Raw genomic sequence first — 21,527 nt, 5'->3', positions numbered from 1 at the left:
AGGAAAGAGGCAAAACAATCTTTTTTATCCTCCGGACCGGGCGGCTTTTGAATATCCCGGCGAACCTGGCGGTGGCGAAACGCTCCATGTAGAGTAGACGTAGAAGGACGAGGCAAATAATGTCTATCCAGTCGCGGCAATCCCGATAAATGTATCTCACTCGAGAATTTTGCACTAAGATCTACAGAAAGCGGGTTTGACTTCTTTAGTTTCCCCTCGCTCGGCCTTAAAATGGATTCTAGATGTGTTTTGGACAAGCCGGCGGCGGGGACGCCGGTCGCCGGTGGGGACTTCGGCTGCCGGGCGACCCGCTCTGTTCTCCGCGATGGCCGGCTGGAGAAAAGCGGCTCGCGGCCGGGGGCGTCCACCAACGGGACCGTCCTCTTCAAATGTGTGCTCGACGGGCAGGATAACGCCTCTCCTGAAGGGAACGGACGAATATTGCACGACGGGGGAAAAGTAAGTGTCGGAGTGGGGGGCGGGGGGCGAGATTTCAACCACTCTGTCAACTCAGTGGAGTTTTTGTTCATTTTCTTTTTCTTTCTTTCTTTTTTTTTTTTTTTGCGCAGGCCCGTCGTGGTGCGCACTCGAGTGACAAGTTTTGACGCTTTACCGCGCTGCTTTTCCACCGTCCGACCTCGGCGTGCATGCACTTAACAGGCTCCAAACCACTTTTAAAAGGGTTATTCACAGAGTTCGAGCTTGTGTGTTTGCAAAATTCACCGGAAAGAGGGTACCAAAGTGGTGCCCCTCCCCCCCCTCCTCCATACTTCAGGGTGGAGCTTTGGAATAGGCCTAAAAAACACCAGTTGGCCTTTTGCACAAATGCACGCCGCAAACAAACGCAAAGCTGTTTGTACGTGCTCCACGTTAGTTCCTTCTAGTAATCGCCCAAAGTTTTCAAGTCCTCACTCCTCATGTTGCTTTTTGCATTTCATCACCGAGGCAACCTATGTGCACTGTTGAAATGATGACACATTGTAACACACTGGTCATGACAAGAGGTGAATAGAGTACTCAAAAAAACAACAAACCCCGCCCCCCCTCAAATAATTGTCCTATTATTTTTTTATATTATGAGTCATGTTAAAATAAAAAGTAATTAGGCAGGAGACAGTCTCTCCAAGTACAGTATTCAGTGAAAAAACCTAATCAAATACTGACTAACGGGTGAGTAACTTTTGATTTATTATTCATTTTTTTGATCAGCATGAACGTCTAATAGCCAGAAATGTAAGATAGGAATGTGCACTGTACCAAAACAATAATGGATGTAAAATGGAAATCTCAGACAAACTAGTGGACAAGTGCTCTGACTCACAGTTTTGAGGGTTCGAATCTAGGTTCCGGCCTTCCCGTCTCGAGTTTGCATTTTCTCCCCCCGTGCTTCTGTGGGTGTTCTCCAGCTACGCCGGCTTTCTCCCACATTCCAAAACATGCGCATTACACTCATTGACGACTCCAAATTGTCCTGAGTTTTTAATGTGGGTATAAATGGTTGTTTGTCTATACATGCCCTGTAATTGGTTGGCGACCAATTCCAGGGCCTCTCCGCCTCTCACCCGAAGTCATCTTGGCTTGTTTATCGTTGTGAAACAGCACAATAGGCTCACCAGCCAGAGATGACTTAGAAAACCACAGCGTGTCTTCTCAAGTTCCAAGTGAAGTTGTTGAAGGCTGAAATGTGGACATTTTTAGGCAGACTCAGATGAGCGTGCATGACATAGCTGTTCTTTTTCCTAGTGAGATAATGGGCTCTTCTGACTGCGAGTCATACGCAGTTGTTTGGACCACGCTTCACGTATCTGAGTCACGTTGACATTTTTTGCTCCAGTGTAGGGCCGCAGAGACTTTGCGTGCGGTCATGTGACTGCCTGGTGGGGCTAAGAACCTCACGTTTCGATTTAGCTTTCATTCTTTGTTTATTTTCATGTCCATGTAAACAAATGTGGTATGTCACCTCTCCTTCTTTTTTAAAAGCAGAAAACATCAGAAAATAAAGATGTGCACGATAATACTTTATTTGTGCATTTGTGTGGAGTACAAAAGTAAACTACATGACAGTCCTGTATGAACGCTGAAAAAGTAAATATGGAAATTCAGACAAAATGTTCAGGAAGTGATTTTCTTTAGGTTGGCAGCTCCGCAGTCATAGCTGTAAATGCAATTTTGCTAATAATTGGCATAATAATTTATTTTGGTTTTTGGCATTGGTTTCCTCATTTTCCACATTTTTTTGTCAAGAATTTTCATTTTGGTGCGTCACTACTTCAAATGTTAGCCTGATTTTTATCTCTCCATTTTGTAGACTGGCCTCGGCGAACACAGAGACACTGGTTGCACTGCAAGCCTGAAGAGGACCAGTCCTACGCACTGCCCAGGCACTAATGGGCAAACGCCAGGCAGCTTCATGCACTTGGACATCAGGAATCAAGAGAGGCTGGCGGAGATGGCCATCAGCTTCAGGCCAGCACAAGGACAGAATGTACCACAGACAGAGAGACAACCTCTCCCTTCCTCTCATATCCCTGTCCCCAGAAACAGGTAGACATCTTCAAACCATTTCTACATTTTCCCTACATGATTATGTTGCATGACATTAAAAAGCGACCTTTACTGTTTATACAAGTGACATATACAAGCTGATTGTCCACTTCACTTGTGATAGACATGGTTATAAAGAACATTTTGCCTGCCATGTACAGTTTGTGCATAGTGGATCAACAAGTGGAGGGATGAACAAATGAGTCCCTTTTTCACTAAATGGTACCTACTCGACTCGACTGTTGACACTGTTCCACTGGGAAAACTAGCCTCGGATACTTTGGTACTATTTCTACGATCATGTGAGCGAGGGCATCATTCTTATTTTTGGGGCTATTAGGTAGGGCTGAAAGATGAATCAAAATCAAACCAACACAGCAACGTAATAGAATATAATTTTCAAATCGCAGAGGCCGCAAGCGCATGCACACGAGCACGGGAGCACGTGCGCTGTAAAAACGCCTTCCATATGGTTTTTAATTGTACGGCAATCTTAGATTTCCCTCTCACCCCCACTGAGAGGGTAGGAGTGGGGAGGAGCCCCCGCTTGCTGCGAGTTCGGCAGACAGACTCACAGGCTTTCAAAGTTGCGGGGAGCAGAGCAGCCACGAGTCCCTCGCAATCGATGGGTAAAGAGAACCCCGCGGGCTAGGCGAGCCTGTCCATATGCAGCCCGCAGCGGCCGGTCCCCCGCTCGGCGCCGAATTGACGCATATAACTGCGAGGTCTGTTTGAAGTGTCAGTGATCGTCCTGCATTCATCCTGATGCTAGCTTGCAACGCACAAGCCGAGTTATCCACCGCAATGCGGTCACAGTTTGGTTATGTGGGCTGGCCGTCGCTGGCTGGGCACAGTGTAGTAAACTAGTCATTTGGAGGCCCAAGGCAAAACCTGTCATAGGGCCCTCCACATTGCACATTAACTCAAGTATTGTACTTTTTTTCAATTTTGACTACGGCTGGGAAAAAAATAATCGAATAACTCTGCTGAGTCAACTTCAAAAATAGGTCGACACAAAATTTCTGACTCGAAACTCTGCCGGGACCCAAAAAAACAAAAGTTCCTTCCGGAACTATGTTTGCGCCACCTGAACTCATGTTTCACATGGACATTTCTTGCAGATGGACGCAGTGTTGGGCCAATGATGAACTTAGCTAAAAACAACAAAGGACTGTCTGTTAGATAAGTAATGTACATATAGCAAGATAAGTTTGAGTGAGCTGACTGGTAGTTAGCGTTTTTTGACCTAAAATGGTAATCACTAGCACAGTAAAACTAATTGCGATTGCTAACTGTTTAGCATTTTGCAGTCTCAAATGTTGTACACCAAGTGTATATCATACACTCAATAGTAACATGCAGTTTAAGGATTGAAGTCCATCGCTTATTAATGAGGATAAAATGCATGTTAGTAATTAAAAAAACTCCAATAGTGGGGGCCGATTATTATTCTATTATTTGATCAATAATCAATAGGAGAATAAATTCTAAAAAGATTCAATAGTGACAGCCCTAATTTTCACAAAGGGTGAGTACAGTATGTAATTTAAGCCACTTTGTCCTGCTTTTAAAATGTGTTACAATTATGTGACAGCATAATTTACTAGTTAATGTACATAATAATTTTTTTTGTATCATGGAGTGCTAAGTTTTAATTAGAGTTTTGAGATTTTAAACCATTTTTTGTTGTTGTTGTTGTCTCGTCCAAACAGATGTGTTCAGGGATGTACTTTTTTATATAGTTTTGAGCCTGGTAAGAGCTGAGCTGGTACTGTACAGCGGAAAAGCAGAATGGTGCTAGCTCGACTAGCGGTCAGTTGTTTCTTACTGACGTCAGGGCAAGAGCGAAAATGCCTGTTGTACTGTTCTGGTAAAACTGCTGATGTTGCATTTCTTTATAAACCTGGTGTTTCCCTACACTAACGTCTAAGCCCACTTACGGCCGCTAACTCCTCAAAGGATGCTGATTGAGCTGCTCATTTCTGCCTGTTCACAATAATATCAGAAGCTATGCAAAATGGATTTGTGAGATTAAGAAAGTTTAGACTCGCTAATCTAGCTGTGTGACAAACCAAAGAATCAGTGACTGGTTTGTGATACGTTTGCCTCCAGCTACAGTCACCATTACAGTGGTTTTGCCATGAATGGCGGGGCGGGTTGGTCAACTGACCATGTTTGCGGTTCAAAATGGCATTGTTTTGAAATATGCATGGAGTGAGCCAATGCTTGAGAAAACCATTGAGTAAGATGTTGACAAAACGGTGAATTAGTGACCTATTTTGGAACGTTTATTGATTGGATCTCTCTCGCCCATGCAGAACTCTTTTCAAAGCCCTGGGCCAACCCCTCCCTGTTGACCCTCCATTGACAACACATGCTCACTCTGTTTGTCAGGCAGCAAAATGAGCCTCGTCGTATGGAGCTGCGTTCTGTTTTCGGTTTCACATGGCCTGACTTCTTGTGGCTGTTGTATCTCATTGTTTTTCTGGCACATGCATTTGCGCACGGAACATTTCTTTAATGTACCCCTGGCTAAGCTTCCATGCTCTCACAGTTTTGCACAAAACAAGCAGTAAGCGCCCTCAGGGACAAGCCGTGTGCGCTGATAAGTGATTATGTAACAGTGAAGAGGACTGGGAGAGGCTGCAGCCTGGGCCTAAGCACTCCTTCCTTTTGCACTACAACTAGTTACTGGCTGTTTCTGTCTTTAAAACTGTGCGTACACGTTAACAGAAAAACTTGTGGCCATCTACAAATAGAGGAGGAACTGTGTCGGCTGATGGCAAGGCATTTAATAATAAGGTTAAATGGTTTTATACACGATTGTAAAATGTAGCGGCTGTCGTCAAAGGAGAATAAAAACTGCCAACTTTTGACAGTGGGTGTGGCGTACGGGGTTTGTCCTTCCCCCTCCATCCCAAGAACGTCATGTGCCTCTTCTCTCGTATGATGCACATCTCTGGGGCGCTTGGCAAGCCTCAACATGTTTTTTTGAGCCCGCTGGTTTGTGCGCATATATGTCGATTCTCGCACCCCAATTCTGATCTTCATCGGCCTCGAAGCACTTTGTGAGAGTCGTACTTGTCCCACAGTAGTGGGTAAACAAGCACTACACAGCTGCTAAATGTGGTTACATAACACGAGATAACGGTGTGGTCATAATAGCGATGCCGCTTTTGTCGCTCCATTGACCTGAGGGATGAACCCTACCGTGCACACTTTGTCTTTTTGTATTGGCGGCGAGAGGTTGCGTTTTGTAATCTGTGCTGTATTGTCATAGTTACAATTTGGTGTCAAAATGATTTTCCATTGAATTTGACTCAACCACAAGAAATAATTAAGTCATTATATTTTCCATTGAGCATTGAATTATGAGTGACCCGGCTGATGTTTTTGTTACTTTGCAAGTAAAAACTTGTGATAAAAGTGCTGTATGGGCAGTGAACTCAACTTACTTCACAAGCAGCAGTTCGGCAGTTAGTGAACTAGTTTTCCCAAAAAGTTTTCAAGCTGTTTAATGCGCTCCCAGTTGAAATTTACTGTCAAATGAAAGATAAAACAAAAAGAAATACACGTTGTGTATTTAAAACAACCACACAACTTTGCCTTCCGCTAGCTTAATGGTAACTCACAATGTAAAATGCCGTACACGAACTAACAAATAGCATCGATAGTTCATCAACGGATATTTGAACACAAACGGTGCATCAACACACGTAGATGACTAATATTACTCCAGTTTACTTACAGGAGTTGTAAAAGTTTTCTTTGTATATCTTAATGACTATATTATACTTCCCCTTGGTGACCTAGCCATGCACACCAGAAGTCGCAATGTATTAATCTATTAATCTATTTAATTATTTTATTACTATATGTCTTATAAAGTAAATATTATAGAGTGCTATTTTCCTCATAAAAAATATTTTACAAACATTTTTGTTGGGTTTTGGGTGAGGGTGGAAAAGATAAATGGGATTTCCATTCAGTTCACTGGGGAAAGATGATTTGAGATATGATCGTGGTCACAGAACGAATGAAGCTCGTATCTCAAGGAACCACTGTATATTGTTTAGAGGTGAAACAAATAATCGATTATCAATTTAATCGACGATTAGTAAGAAAGATGATTAATCGTTTAGAGACATTGTTTAACTTAAATTTGTCCAAATTCTTTTAATTTCAGCCTCTAAACAGTAAATCTTCTTTGGATTTCTGTTGTCCTCCATGAAAGCAGGCTGATTATCTCTGTGTTTAACCAAAATAAGACATTTGCAAACATCTGCTTTTTCCTTGGAAAATGAACCAAACCAGTAACGGAATCATAATCAATTTATGTTTGTGCCTTTTCTGCACTGTCAATTTGAAATAATGTCCTGTTTTTGAATAAAGGGATAGAAATAAACAAATATTAGTTTTATCCGATTCATTGATGAAGTGAAAAAAATAATGATGCAGCGCTAATATTGTTTTCTGATCACTGTGGCAAGGTTTTGTGTTTGTGTGTGTATGCATGGGTGCGACTTATTACACATTTTCTGTTTGGGTCATGTCAACAAAACCTTTATTTATTTTTATTAGCCAATAATTCAGCCATTGTGTTCCAGGATTAAAGTTGTTTAAAGACACTTAAGCATAAAAACTGTGGCTCACCTCGGAGTCTTTTAGAGTCTTTTGCCACTCTTATTTCTGCTCAACTGGCATTCAGTTTTGTGTCTTTGCAAAGTTCGCACCTTATCTCGTCAGTTTGCAAACACTGCAAAGTAGGTCACTGTTCCTCGGACATGCCAAGGCAGAGATCCTGCTGCAAAGAGGAGGAGGAACCAATGTAGTGTTGTCATTCATCAATCATCAGTCATACTTAGTACTTCCACAATACAATCTATTATTGGTACCTACGATACATATAAAGACATATTTCTCTGCGGCAAATGTGGTGTTTTATACTGTTTTAAGCTGTGGCGAGTTGCTACAGATTAAAGAAATAAGTCTTTATGCATGTACATTTCTTGAGTGTCGTGTTGAATATGAAGCTCCTTTGTACCTTTTTAAAGTGTTTGAGTCAGATGTCAGGCCCTTTTCACCACAATGGTAAAAATAATGATCTACTATATTTACAATATTGATTTTCTGTATGATTGTATAACACAACTCCGCACCAGCATTATCATTCCTGCTGTAACTTGTTTTGATCTGGCATTGAACACCTACATATACAACTTTTGGTATCCAATGCCCATCAGAAAAAACAAAAAATAGAAACTGTACTGCGGTTCTCTTTTATAACCTGAGTGTCAAGGCCTTGTTTTCATAGGCTGCTTCCCCAGGCAAGTTTGGTAATAGTAATAATTCTCTTCCTTAATGCTCTCTGTGTTTGCCTGCATTCTTATATTTTTCATTTAAGGCATATATATCACCTATTTTTCATCCATTTGTGTATTCCAAATTATGCCTGATATCCCTAACAACCAGCACCCTGATTGTCAAAGCTGATGAAAATGGATAGGGGGGAAAAAATAAAAAAATACCACAAAACTTACACTCATTACGGATGTGTATTGAAGTGAAAGAAGTAGATGAATGGATGTGGTAACAAAACAGTCTTTCTGGTTGATCTTGCTTAGCCAACTCCTAGTATTCGCATAACAGTGAAAGGGGAAAACGCACACATTTGCATATTGTCCAATTCTCTGAAACTTTGCATTGAATTTGAACACAAGTGCAGCTACAAAAATGAGAGTCGACTGTTTCACCTGTCTTGTCCTGCGTGAATCTTCCCCCATTCTGTCACTGATTAGCCTTTCTGTCACTCACATAATGCATAGCTTGTTATACCTGTCAATACTCATCAGTGTGGGATCCAGCACAAAGTGTATAAAGGAACAAAGCGCAGTTTTCTGTGAACAAAAAGGGGCCGTGGCAAAATGGAGCAGGGTGCAGACAGTTTGTTTGGAATTTCAAGACTTTTCTGTCTTATCTGTCTTTGCCCAGGTACATTGTCACCACAGTGTCGTGAATAGAAAGTGTCGCTGACTTGGCATAAACATGACTACAGAGCAAGCAATTGCAGTGAGGAGTGGGGGTTAGAGTGAAATAGGCATCTTTGGGTTGGACATACTGTAATTACAGTCCAAGGCTTTGACTCAGGTCAGCAAGAATCAGCATGAGGGTTTTTGAGCCCGGCTGGCAGGCTGGAGCTTGACAGGCCTCAACCCCCTTCCTCCTCCTCCTCCTCTTTTGACCACCGCACTGCCGCCACTCTTCTCCCAAAGGAGATATTACAGCCTGTTGCTTAAGGTCAGAGTCAGAGGAACAGCTACCTGCCCCCACACTTGTCTGGGATGTCTAACCCACACCCAGTGACAGCCATCTAAGCAAAGCAGCCTCTCACACATATAGTAGTTTCTTCCATTTTGTATTCAGATGTTAATGTCATATATTCTCTCTTTATAATTAGTCACACATTGTACCTGTAAATACGAATTCGTATTTTCATCCAGCCTTTCTGTCTCCTGTTCAGACTGCAAGAGGTTAACGCTCGCAATGACACAGGCAGGGGTGAAAGGTCATTTTTAATGAGTGGAGTCATGCGAGAGGGGAGGGGCGAAGGGGGACGCCAGCAGATATCTGGCTTGTCCGGCTGTTCAGCTTCAGAATTAGTGTTATGTGCTGCATCGACAAACCATAATTGCTAAAGATGGTAGCAGATGCATAAATCACGACTGGCACTCCACCGACAGCAGGAAGGTGTATTTTATCTTTGCATGTATGTATGTTTTTTTTTTGTTTTGTTTTTTTTATTTTTTTTTTTACAGTAGTGATTCCCAACCTTTACTGAGCAAAGGCACACCTTCTTCTTCTTCTTCTTTTCCTTTCGGCTTGTCCCGTTAGGGGTAGCCACAGCGCGTCATCCTTTTCCATGAGAGCCTATCTCCTGCATCCACCAAACAAAAATGTCACAAAAAGTATGAATCCTGAAATAATGAAGATGGCATCTCAATTTACTCACAAATCGACTTACTCAGTGTGAAATGTGCGCCTGTTTAATTGAACATGGGTCTGTGCCAGTTACCGGTTTCAAGATGTACAGCCGTTCTAAAAAGTCACGGTTTCAAAACCGCTAAAACAAAGTTTTTTTCGGGTACCGTGGCTTGGTAGAGGAGTAAGAAGAGGGGCTGCTAGAGGAGGCGATACTTCAAAAATGAAATCAAGTTCACGGGAGCACCACCCTTCACGCTTCAACAAATTCAAGGTAACGTGAATGAATTACTTTTACGCTGTCTTCAAAGGAACGCTTGTTCCCAGCTACAAGAGTTAGTGTGTCTCCAATTGGTTAAAGAAACACTATAGACTTGCTACAAAGGCAGATAATTAGCTAAGTAGCATGGCTAATATGAGTTCGTTTGTGCTCTTTACTTCACAAAACCAAGACGAGCAGAGGAGTAGCCATTCATTTTCTGAGAAATAAGTACGTTTACTGTTGTACTACTACTTTAATGCTGTCTTCAAATGAACGTTTGTAAACAGCTACAAGAGTTAGTGTGTCTCCAATTGGTGGAAAAAATACTATAGACTTGCTACAAATGCAGATAATTAGCTAAGTAGCATGGCTAATATCAGTTCGTTTGCGCTCTTCACAAAGTCGAGACGAGCAGCGGAGTAGCCATTCATTTTCTGAGAAATAAGTACGTTTACTGTTGTACTACTATTTTAATGCTGTCTTCGAATGAACGTTTGTAACCAGTTACAAGAGCTAAGGCCTCTTTATACTCGCGCGGCTGACAACGCCCGCATTGCATCACGTGACCGACGCATTGGCCCGCGCAGCCCCTCTGTGTCACTTGACGCGCACACGGGAAAAATTGTTGCTGCGCGTAGAATGCCGCGGAGATCATCTCTCGTGATTGGTCCATTTTAGTCCCATGCTGTGATGACGTAGTCAGCCTTCCCCTTGGTTTCACATACCGCCGCCTGCTTGATCGATTTTGCAGCATAATTAAACGTATCATCTGGTCATCTAGGTCCATTTGTTCTAGCAGACACTGTTCCACGGTTGCCATTGTTGTTGCTTTGTTCCTTGTTACGCAAACGAAAGTAAAAACGGCTACCGGAAATGGCCAAAAAATGCAGAGGAAATTCCACCCTGTAGTGTCCTAGCCTATACCAGCCGTAGCGACACCCCGGCTTGGAGGGGAACTACAGTACATTTTCAAAACTGCGCGTGTGCGTTGCGCTCGAGTATAAAAGCAAACTGCACGCGGGATAACCGCAGTGACGTCAGCGCGGTTGCCGCCCGTGCGTGTATGAAGAAGCCTTTAGCGTGTCTCCAATTGGTGAAAGAAATAGTATAGATTTGCTACAAAGGCAGATAATTAGCTAAGTAGCATGGCTAATATCAGTTTATTTGTGCTCTTACTTCAAAAAGCTAAGACGCACAGAGGAGTAGCCATTCATTTTCTGAGAAATAGTAAGTACGTTTGCTGTTGTACTACTACTTTAACGCTGTCTTCAAATGGACGTTTGTAACCAGCTCCAAGAGATAGCGTGTTTCCAATTGGTGAAAGAAGTACGGTAGACTTGCTACAAAGGCAGATAACTAGCTAAGTAGCATTGCTAGCATCAGTTTGTTTGTGCTCTTTAGCCGAGACGAGCAGAGGAGTAGCCACTCATTTTCTGAGAAATATGGACGTTTACTGTTGTACTACTACTTTTTCCTTTTTACATTTACTAATATATCTACAGAGCCTGTGGAAAAAAGTTCTTTACTCAAACATTTCAAAATAATTCTGGTTAGAGCTGTAATTTTAATATGTGCTACTAGAAACCGCAACATTTTTGCTCAGGGTTGTCATACCTTCAGAATCTGATAGCAGCCCATGCAGATTTGAACACAAAGCTGATATACTCTCAGGAAGCTATGACTTTTTCTGTTGTATGAATGGCAACAGTTGGATACACAGGATTATTGTACTTTCTGCCATCTAATAGAAAAGAATTTAAGTGCTCTGATTCCACTATATGTCTCCAGCAAAAATAGATGATCAAACATTTTTAACAAATTATGTCAAATTGGATAATTCACCACGGCACCACTGATGATTTCTCACGGCAACACTGGGGTGCCACGGTACCCTGGTCGGGATTCGCTGTTTCGTAGCCATTCGTTATTGTAATGAGGGCCTCCCGCTAATGGGCAACGCGCTAGTGTAGTGTGGCGTTTATCATCTGCCACTATGCTGTGTGGAGGAGAAATCAATTTGATACGTGAGGAGAAGAGTAGGAGGTGAGGAGGAATGTTTTCTGCAAACTGTGCTGCACAGGCAGAATTCTAACAAAATATGCATCGATTACACATCACGCTATATGTCTTCACAGAGTGTGTTGCTGTTTATGGGCCTGGGAAGGAAACAAGCTCATGCACACTCATGTAAGGCCTCTTTTGCCTCGGCGGCATCAGTCGACATACCAACCATACATACCACTGACATTTTTCATACTTTATCACATCACACACGAATGGTGTCCCTCTCCCGCTTTTCCTCTTTTGCATTAAAGTTGTATGTTCGAAAGGAAACAGGTAAAATTATTCTAAAAATACATTTCCATTGCAAAGATGGCAACATCAAGGATTATGTTCTAACTTCTAATTTCTTTCTTGGTCGTGGTTTTGAAAGCTTTTATGCTTTGTGAAATGCGCTTTCCTCCCCTTCCAGGTGCCGATTGTCTGTTCCCTTTATGCTGTACTCCATTTCTCTTGGCCTTCAGCGTTCTACTTCTTTGTTTGAGTGTCCTGCTGGTTAAAATCCTACTCAAATCCAGAGATGAAGCTCCCTGAACAATACGAGTCTCATTCCGAAAAACGAAAATTAAAAAGGAACAATATATTTCCGCCATCGTCTTAAGAATTAAACATCAAGACAAAGACAAAAAAAAAAAGACTTTTAAAGTTTGTGGTAATTGTTTCACGCTGTCTTTTGTTGCAATGGGGTGAAACCTATTAATCCAACAAAGCTAAAATGAAACATTAAGTTGTTACGCATATGCAGATCTATTTTTTTTTTTTTTTTTTTAAACTTGGCTCTTTTGTCAACAAATGCTGCAGGGGGAGCCCATTGGTAGAAAACACATCACAGCAGTGCGGGACTTACGTTTGTGTTTAATTCATTCTTTGCCCAGTGAAACGAATGGAAATGCCATTTATCTGTTGCAGCCCCACAATTTTTTGTAACACATTTTTAATCGCAAAAAAACAGTGTACTGTATTGTATTTTACAGAAAACATACAGTAATAACACAATTAAATAGAATGTAAATATTTTAACGGCCTGTGCATCATGATTTCATGTTTCAATGCACATTGACATTGCGCTCCTTCTGGTGTACCCACACAAGTGGGCTATATAATACAGACATACATCATACACGAAGAAGAGTTTCACGACTAAGTAAGATGCAGTTAATATTGTGATTATTAGTCGTTTTTTTTGCAGAAGATAACAAATATATGCCTGTGCATATTGTTATATTGTCTTTCTACATGTGCTGCTGCATAGTTTGTGCTCAAATATCCATTGCTTAAAAGGTTATAAGTATCGCAACATAGTTGGTTTCGTTTGCCTGACTAGATATTTTCACCACGTGCTGGCATTTAGCTCGCGGACGTTTGTAAGTTATATAAATAAATTCATTAATTAATGAATTAAAAAATTACACATTTTAATATTAAATAAATACACAATGTGTAATTCTCTTTGTTTTATGTGTATTAAAAAAAACTGGGAATGGAAATAAAGAGCTTGAAGCAAGCGTATAGCCTCTTTTGTTCACACATTTGGCACTTCTAACTCAAAAATATGCTTGCAACTCAAGACAAAATATTGCCAGAGTCTCGGCTCGTATCTTGAAAAACTCTAAAGTTGGGTCACTTGTACCACTGTATTTCTTTACAGCGATTTTTAACAACAGAGTGGGTAAGAGGTCTTGCATAATGAGTGGGTTGCAAGAGGACAGAAGGAGATAATCAGTCAGCAGCTCTACAGGTCGTTTTCACTTTCTAACTTCACATTTGTCTTTTTCACACAATCAATCTGTCATTCTGTGAGCAAGTCATCATTCAGCAGCGGCTTGCTAAGAGCACGCCTCACCTCGTCCTATCTGCCATTCCATCAGAGAATTTGCTACGTAATACTTACTCAGATTGGACTCTATTTACAATACTGTCATAACCCACACAGGAGCACGACTTTGCACATGTGGATGCTATACGCAGTATTTACTGTGATATGTGTGCTACATTTGTGGTATATGACTCATCTCTCTGGAATGACAGACATTTTAGGGGCGGTGTTTGTTTCTAGCTTTACATCCACCGTGTTTTGTTTGAAGCCATTAGCGTGGGCTCCCTCCCTTTCACTGCATAGTGATGTTTAGATCTTCACATACCTTCATCATCCATGCTCATAAACACCATCTATTCTACTGATAAACACAGCAGATTTACTCTAGAACGCGTTACACACTACCTGCACTTGTTAAAATAAGCACACTTCACACTACACATCCCAAAGACTGATGACTACTAAACACCTCAGGAAAAAGATGATGACAAGCCATGAACCATTTGAAGGCATTTGTAAAGACACCCCACACAGAAGGAACAGTCATGCAAAATTGTGTTTGTAGTATTGAGCATCTGTTGAATATCTACTAAATTCAAAATCAAGCCAATTATTAGAGTCCTAAACTCAAGATTCCAGGCAGCCCAGGAGACAAGTAAAAAGCACAATGCCGCAGCACAAAGCAACGAGTGTGCTAGACCGAGTGCTGCTTACTGCCCAAATAACCCCAACGCCACTTGTCGCTCTTCCAAGGACTTTTCACAATGTGGTAATTGTCCCTCTATTCCAGCCACTTCCACCCACTCTTGGTTTTAATCCAGAAATGCAAATATTCTCATTTTTATTGTTTTTGTTTGTGTACAGTGGAAACAGGCGCCATTGAAGCACACTATAATTCATCAGCTTTGCCTGATGCAAGAGTGACCTTCTAGAAATCCCTTCATAAGACAACTGTGCTCATTAAAATTGGATGAGTTGCTAAAATCCCTTTTTCTTTTTACATTTTTAATAATTGTGATAGAAATGTTCCAATCATTTATGGCTCCCAAAGGTAAATGACTACTACCAGCGTTGGGAAAGTTAATTTTCTTCGCCAACTAGTTCAAAGTTGAGTTCACCTTTCAAAAAATGGTTGCTGACAGGCTATTATGCTTACAATTCTGGCATTTCGTTTCCTCATTGTCGCCACCCATTCAGTCCACACTAGTAGTCAGCTACAGCTTCCACCCTACAATTGCAAAAACAATTTCTTTTTTAAAATTAGGAATTAAAATAAAAACAGGACTTTTGTCATGAATGTGCAAACTAAAACACGCAACACAGTATGACAGGAACGATGGTGAAAGGACATTGTCCATTCTTTGCAGCTCTGCCTATCAGACAACTGTCCATTCTTTGCAGCTCTGGCTATCTATATTGTCAAAATATTGTAATCTATTCTTATATTACAAAGCAAAATAAATTCCATATTATGACAGTGTGATCGCACAAATAACAATTTATCTAGTAATTAATTTTTCATGATGTACTGCATTTCAAAACAACCAAAGAACACATTTGTTTTTACGCAGTGTCCCTGAACGCACTTCGCGCACACAGGGTGCTGCGACGTGCCTGCCGAATGTCGACATGAAAAGGGCAGTTGCCAAATATAGCGTTCATCTCTGACATATGAAGGCTCGCGTATATAGTGTGTCCAGACGGGTTTTGTCCTGGAAGTCCCTCACAAAACCTTGCACTCTTGATTGAAAATGAAGTATTGTTCAAAAACCGTTCTTTTATGACAGAATGAATGCCTTCTCAATCACGTTCATTGGGCAGAAATGAACTAAGTTCAATTCATGTTCGCCCAAAATATGAACTAGTTCATGAACTTTCGTTAATTGAACTCGTTCAGGTACAACACTGACTTCTACTACTAGTAGTACTACTAATACGTTGTACATACATGCATACATATTGTACATTACAATTCAATAATCTGCACACTTGAGTATTGTCTGGAAAATTAATCTGACCTTCCCATATCTTGTTCTGCACAATCAGAGTCCACAAATGTTTTTCTCCATTTTGCGATCATCCTCTGAGTGTACCAATACAAAAGCAATAAAGATAAAATCAATGACAGTAATCCCCAATTATAATGACAAGTGTAGCTTTAAAAGGTGTTGATGATGTTAAAATTCATTTTCTGCCTTTCTGCATTTCCATAACAGTCCCAATATGATATAAATAACAACTAAGTCATAACATTACACCTAATGTATTGGGAATTCAGCTGTCAAAATGAATATGTACGTTGTGAAATGAGAATTTCACTTGTCCCCTTGCATATCCTATTTCAGTGGGCAAGGAGCTATTTGTTGTGCATTTGATTATGAGCAGACAGCAGCTGTTTCTGACTCGGATTTCACTTTAAGGCTACATGGGGAATGTGGCTGCACCTGCACTTGGACCCGCGGTGCCATGGACTTTGACTATGTCACATGCTTGGCTTAGTCAATCAGTTACAATCTTCTAACATGGTGGGGTCTTTTTTTTTTTTTTTTTTAGGTTTCTGAACCTAACCATCTCCTCCCTTGACAACATTATGCTTCCACTTGTTCTGATCGCATTTACCCCAGTCAGGCAGTCCTTTTTACAGTATGTCCTTACGCATGAATTGCAAAGTCAGAAGAAATGAGTTTTTGGGTTGGAACAATATGCAGCTGTTTATTACATAAAATTGAACACATTTTAACATAGTAGATGGTCTATTAACATGTCTATTAACATGCTCCACAACATGCTTGTTGTGGAGCTTTACTGAATTATAAATCAATGTATCAGCATGTCTTTGCTATTATACTCCAACTCATAATACACTAATTTCTGTGCCCAAACGGAGTTTTTTGTAGCATAAATAATGTTTTTCTCATTGCTTGCTTGTTTTTTTTTCTTCTTCCCTAAACTGTGGTCATGGTTCTTAGGCAGAGAGTTGAGATTTTAACTCCCATGTCTGATACTTAAAACAATTGTGTTATTATAAAATATAATTTTATTTTTTTATTATAAAATATTATTTGATCATTTTTAAATCTTTTGATTTTATTATATTATAAAAGTGTTATTTTCATTATCTTAAGCAAAATTATATTATATATTATTATATTTACATGATATCCTTCATCAAACTCATTCTCTTTTACAAATACTTTTTATTTATTTATTTATTTATTTTTAAACAACATTCAAATAGCAGCACTTGACTGATGCTTGAGTCTTGAATGTAGAGAGGTAGAAAACAGTTTGCTCGCACAACTCAACAAAGTCTGTCCAACTGTGTCTGCCAGACTCAGTCTGCCCCAGTCTGGTCGTCACCCAGGTTTTTTTTTTTTGTGTGTTTTTTTTATTATTATTATTTTTTTTTTAAATGAAAACATGTCAGATTAAGATCAGACAGTTTTGGCCAACAAACCATTCCATGCAAAGATGGAGCCATCACATTACAGGAGGATTGTCGAATAGTAAAATCTACCAGTTTGATGGACTTAGATTTTAAGATCTTCACAGACGTCTCATATCCCTGATTCACACCATTGTAGCTCTTGTTTCCATTTGTATTGCATCCATTTGTCATATTAACTCATTTCACCATTTGACATTTCCCCAACGGCAATAATGCAGCAGAATGCATCTGATACAGTATAGAGACATCACATTGTGACGATGTATGCAGAGAAATACATGAAATGCATTTTGAAATTGGATTGATAGTTTTATTTTTTTCATCAGTATCCAAGATATTTCAGGCTAACTGAGAACACATGGAGGAGGTGACTACATTGATTGATGCAGAACCTTTGCAGAATTTTCTATACTGCTTTTCCTCGTTCGGGTTGTGAGCATTGGTGGGTAGAGTAGCCAAATATTGTACTCAAGTAAAAGTAAAAAGTATTCCTCCAAATAATTGCTTGAGTAAGAAAGTACTCAGTGAAAAAAAACTACTCAATTACTATTTTGTAACGTTTAATTTTTTTTTAGACCAGATTTTTTAAATCACAGTATGAACGTCAAATGGAATAAAAATAATAAATAGTAAAATAAAAAATAGTAAAATATGAACGTGAAAATTCTAGATTCAACGTCTTTATAAAATAACAAACAATAAACTCTTTATAAAATAACAAATTGAGGCAAATTCAACTCCAAGAAATGGTCTTTTACTAGGTCACCATTCTGCACCCTGACATCATAAAACATCTTAATGCTAATGCTGTGGTGACCTACAAGAGGGAGGCATTCACCATGGACACGTATCTTAAAGGGTGGGGCAGGAGGTCAAAGGGACTTGTTGGCTCCAAAGGGTGTGGTTGGCTGTTTGATGTTAAAACATCCAGTCTGGATGTGGAGAGTAAAGTGACATGACTGGTTTTCGTCTCCTCGTCTTATTTACTGCCTCTCTACAATGCCATAAATTAAAAGTGTATATCGCTGGCGTTAGGCGGAAACCTCGTATCGCAAAACCATCACTTTACGGGAAACCAAAAAAACAGGATGTTTATTGAGCCATTAACATAGCATCGTCGAAGAGAAAAGGCCATTTTGAACACTTTATATTAGTCATTAATGTGTAAAAATAACAGAGCTATGCGGAGACTGACCAATAGTATCAATTTGTGAAAAAAATATAAAAAAACTCATTTAGACAGGTGGTTTTGGCCCGACGCCTGCAATATATTGAATGTTAGTCGAGGTTGATTGTCAAAAGACAAATTGATTTTACTTCACCATCTTCAACCTTTAATCTTCTTCGAACTTGGGATTGTGTTTTTATGTCAGAAGAAGAAACCCAGTGATGGTCAAAGGTTCCATCTTGTTAGAGCTGTGAGAAACTGTGTCACGCACAAGTCTGCCCTTTTTCCTTTTCTGACCTTTGTGTTTGAGCTTCACTCACATTCCCTCACATTCTCTTGACAAAAAAAGGATCCTAAGTCTTTCTCTGTCTGGCTGGCGCTCTGCAGATTTGGCTGCACAGGAGTAAGTAGAGTTGAGTGGCTTTGGAGCGGCTCTAGTTTGCGTTCACAAAACACAGGAAAGGAAGGTCTGCTCTGAATTGGAATTGCAAAAGGGCAAATCTCAAGTACAGGCAAGAGTGGGAGTGGGAAGAATAAGGAGCAACGTGAGTGCTGCAGAGTATAAACCACTCTGTTTGGGGCTCTGTGCCATTTTAGCTCTTAAAAAATGGCAGAGAGTTTGTTTTATGATTCACTCTGGTCCCTATCTGCCTTCTGGCGAGTGAAATTAATAACAAAATTGTGAAATATCCTCCCCTGCTTGCATCTATTCAGAGGGCTGATTTGATGACACAATCTCCCGGTTCAGTTCTATATGCTTGCCCCTAAAAAAATACCATAAACAGGCTCAAAAGATGACTTGCCCATGACACACGTAGTGTTTCTTTCCATTTGCAATGGTGGGTATCCAGTGGTGTTGTTAAATTTAAACAAACCCTTATCGAATATCTTATAATAAATTAAAACATTTCAATAAACGAATACAATTACTTACTTAAGTAAATAAATACAAATAAATTAATCTAAAATGTAAAATCAAACACAAGGCTCTATACATCATTGGTAGCACTGGTGCGATCAACTTTTTCAGTTGGTTGCACACTTTTTTGAGATCGGGGTACAGCATGACCATGCATGATGTAGTTTTACATAAATGGCATACTGTATTTATTCCCTCTTGATTAAAAAAAAAAGAAAATGACACAGCTGTTCAACTATTATACAAAAATAATATTATTCTTGTCGCTGCTAAGATTTGTAGAAAAATTGCCTCATATAATAATATAATTGTATGCATTAGTATTCCTATATTTGATATTAGAGTGCATTAGTTAACGCAACACGTTAAGTTTGGTACCCCACCCCACAAGCTAGCCGACTTTCATTGTTTAATTCTTTGTTTTACATGTCTTTTTTTAAATCTTTTTTTATTTATTTATTTTTTACCAGGGATGCACCGAGAATTTGGTCATCAAAGATTTACGGCCAAAAATAGTGCATTTTCAGCTTTGGGCCAAAAGACCTTTGTCAATGAAACAAAACAGCTGAAACTGGATGTTGTGATGCAAGCAAAAACCGCGGCCAGGGCGCGCTTCTCTGAATGAAGCTCGACAGGGTCGCCTTTGACGAGGTCTCGCTGTTTCGTAGCTGCGACGGTCGCTCAAACTATACGGTATTATAATTAGGTCTGGGTGATACAAGCTTTTGTCCGAAAATGAATATTTCAATCAAAAAGTTAAGAGTTACGGGCAATATTTAAGACAGCAAAAAAAACGGATTTGTTTTATATCGTTATATATATATCGGTATTGACTTATATGAAAAAAATATTGTGAGGTTAGTACACATCCATATATGCAATTTTACTAATATTTGTCATGATACTTCCTTTCGCACTTTCAGTTTTCGGCCTTGGTTTCCGCAGTTTTCGGTTACGCCCAAGAATTTTCATTTAAGTGCATCAGTGCTTTTTACAGTAAACTTTTACTGGAAGTGACAAATAAACAGCTTGAACCAAGATCGTTTTGCCTCTTATTTGGAAAAGTTGTTTGCTATCTGTCTAACCCTGCACACAGCCAATCTTAAAAATGCCAGTACTGAAAAGACGTGGTATTTTTGACGGCGAGGTATCGCCGTACTTTATTATTACCGGTACACCGTGCAACCCCAGCTGAGTTAGCATCTTCTCACAGAAATTCTGAGCATGTCTGACAACTTGGTGTGTAATCATGTAGTTCATCACAGAAAATTCAGATATGGGGACACACCACAGAGGAAATCATGCCTTTCTCGCTCGCAATTTTCTGTTAGTGCGCTTCAGCAAAGCCCTCCGTTGTTTGTGCTTTGCCTTAAGGCACAGATTGCATTTGAGGATCAAGAGCGAGAGAGCGAAAGAGAGGGCTTTTCATCCTTGGAGTGAATAGTCATTACACTCGACGGCCTTCAATAAAGAAACACAGGTCCTGCCTCCAACAGCTTCTCCCTCTCTAGGGGGCTTGGAGATCTGGAACTTACATAAGTGCCAGCGTGTGCGTCCGTGTGTGTGGACTGCACAACAATGAGGCACTCATAAATATGCACGAATGGCATTCATACGCCTCGACAATACCACCTGATGCTCACCGAGGGCGATACGAGAAATACTGTACAAAACAGGATCATTAGAAAGAAGAATAGGTCGGATCACCCGTCATAAACTGGGTGGTACGGATGGCTGAATGGAGGGAAGAGGTGGTCTACCTCAGTGCCTGTCATGACCATGCGCCCACTGAAAGAGCATGAAAGGGAGAGGCATACAGAGGACGCAGGAGATTACGTAATGCACTGAAGCAGTAAGATTCAAACTGAGAGACGTGCGCTATTAATAGAGGGTATGTAAGTGGTGGGGGGAGGGCAGCTGTCGGCCATCAACACCACCCTGCTTCAGTTGTCACTACATTACCTCATAATACCCGCCGGACTTTATGGTACCAGCCTGTGGTTTGTATTTGTCCTAAGTGGTACCAGCCTGTGGTTTGTATTTGTCCTAAGTGGTAAAAAGTCATGTTTTTTAAACATCCTTGTGTGAGATGTTGCCTGTCTGATATAAAGTGCACACAATCAAACAGCCAAACAAGCTCCTTTGAAAGTCTTTAAAAAAGGCTGAGGAAAGAGGAAAATCATTGAAAAGAACAACACTTGCAAACAGGGCTCTTGTGGTTTTGTAGCTCACGTCTCCATCAGCCTTCCTTCACACTCTACTTTGTTCCACCCCTCACACTGCTTGAATGGTGTTGATGACATACATACAATATTAAGAGAAACATTAATG

General features: G+C 40.3%; 1 protein-coding gene across 2 annotated transcripts in view; it reads left to right on the top strand.

Annotated features, from left to right (window-relative positions):
- Window positions 1–21,527, top strand: part of slc2a4rg (SLC2A4 regulator) — a 39,564-nt gene continuing 18,037 nt past the window's right edge. The window contains exons 1-2 of one of the 2 annotated variants that reach the window (XM_061757539.1): window positions 1–459; window positions 2,309–2,544. In XM_061757539.1, coding sequence (XP_061613523.1) covers window positions 232–459; window positions 2,309–2,544 — 464 coding nt within the window. In that variant the 5' untranslated portion in view covers window positions 1–231. The remainder of the gene's footprint in view (window positions 460–2,308; window positions 2,545–21,527) is intronic. The other variant, XM_061757446.1, reaches the window with a different exon arrangement.

This window comes from Phyllopteryx taeniolatus, chromosome 1, assembly GCF_024500385.1.
Source record: "Phyllopteryx taeniolatus isolate TA_2022b chromosome 1, UOR_Ptae_1.2, whole genome shotgun sequence".
In the NCBI taxonomy this organism is placed as follows: Eukaryota; Metazoa; Chordata; class Actinopteri; order Syngnathiformes; family Syngnathidae; genus Phyllopteryx; species Phyllopteryx taeniolatus.
Note: the sequence above shows the minus strand (reverse complement) of the source record. Positions and strands in the feature narration are given on the sequence as shown.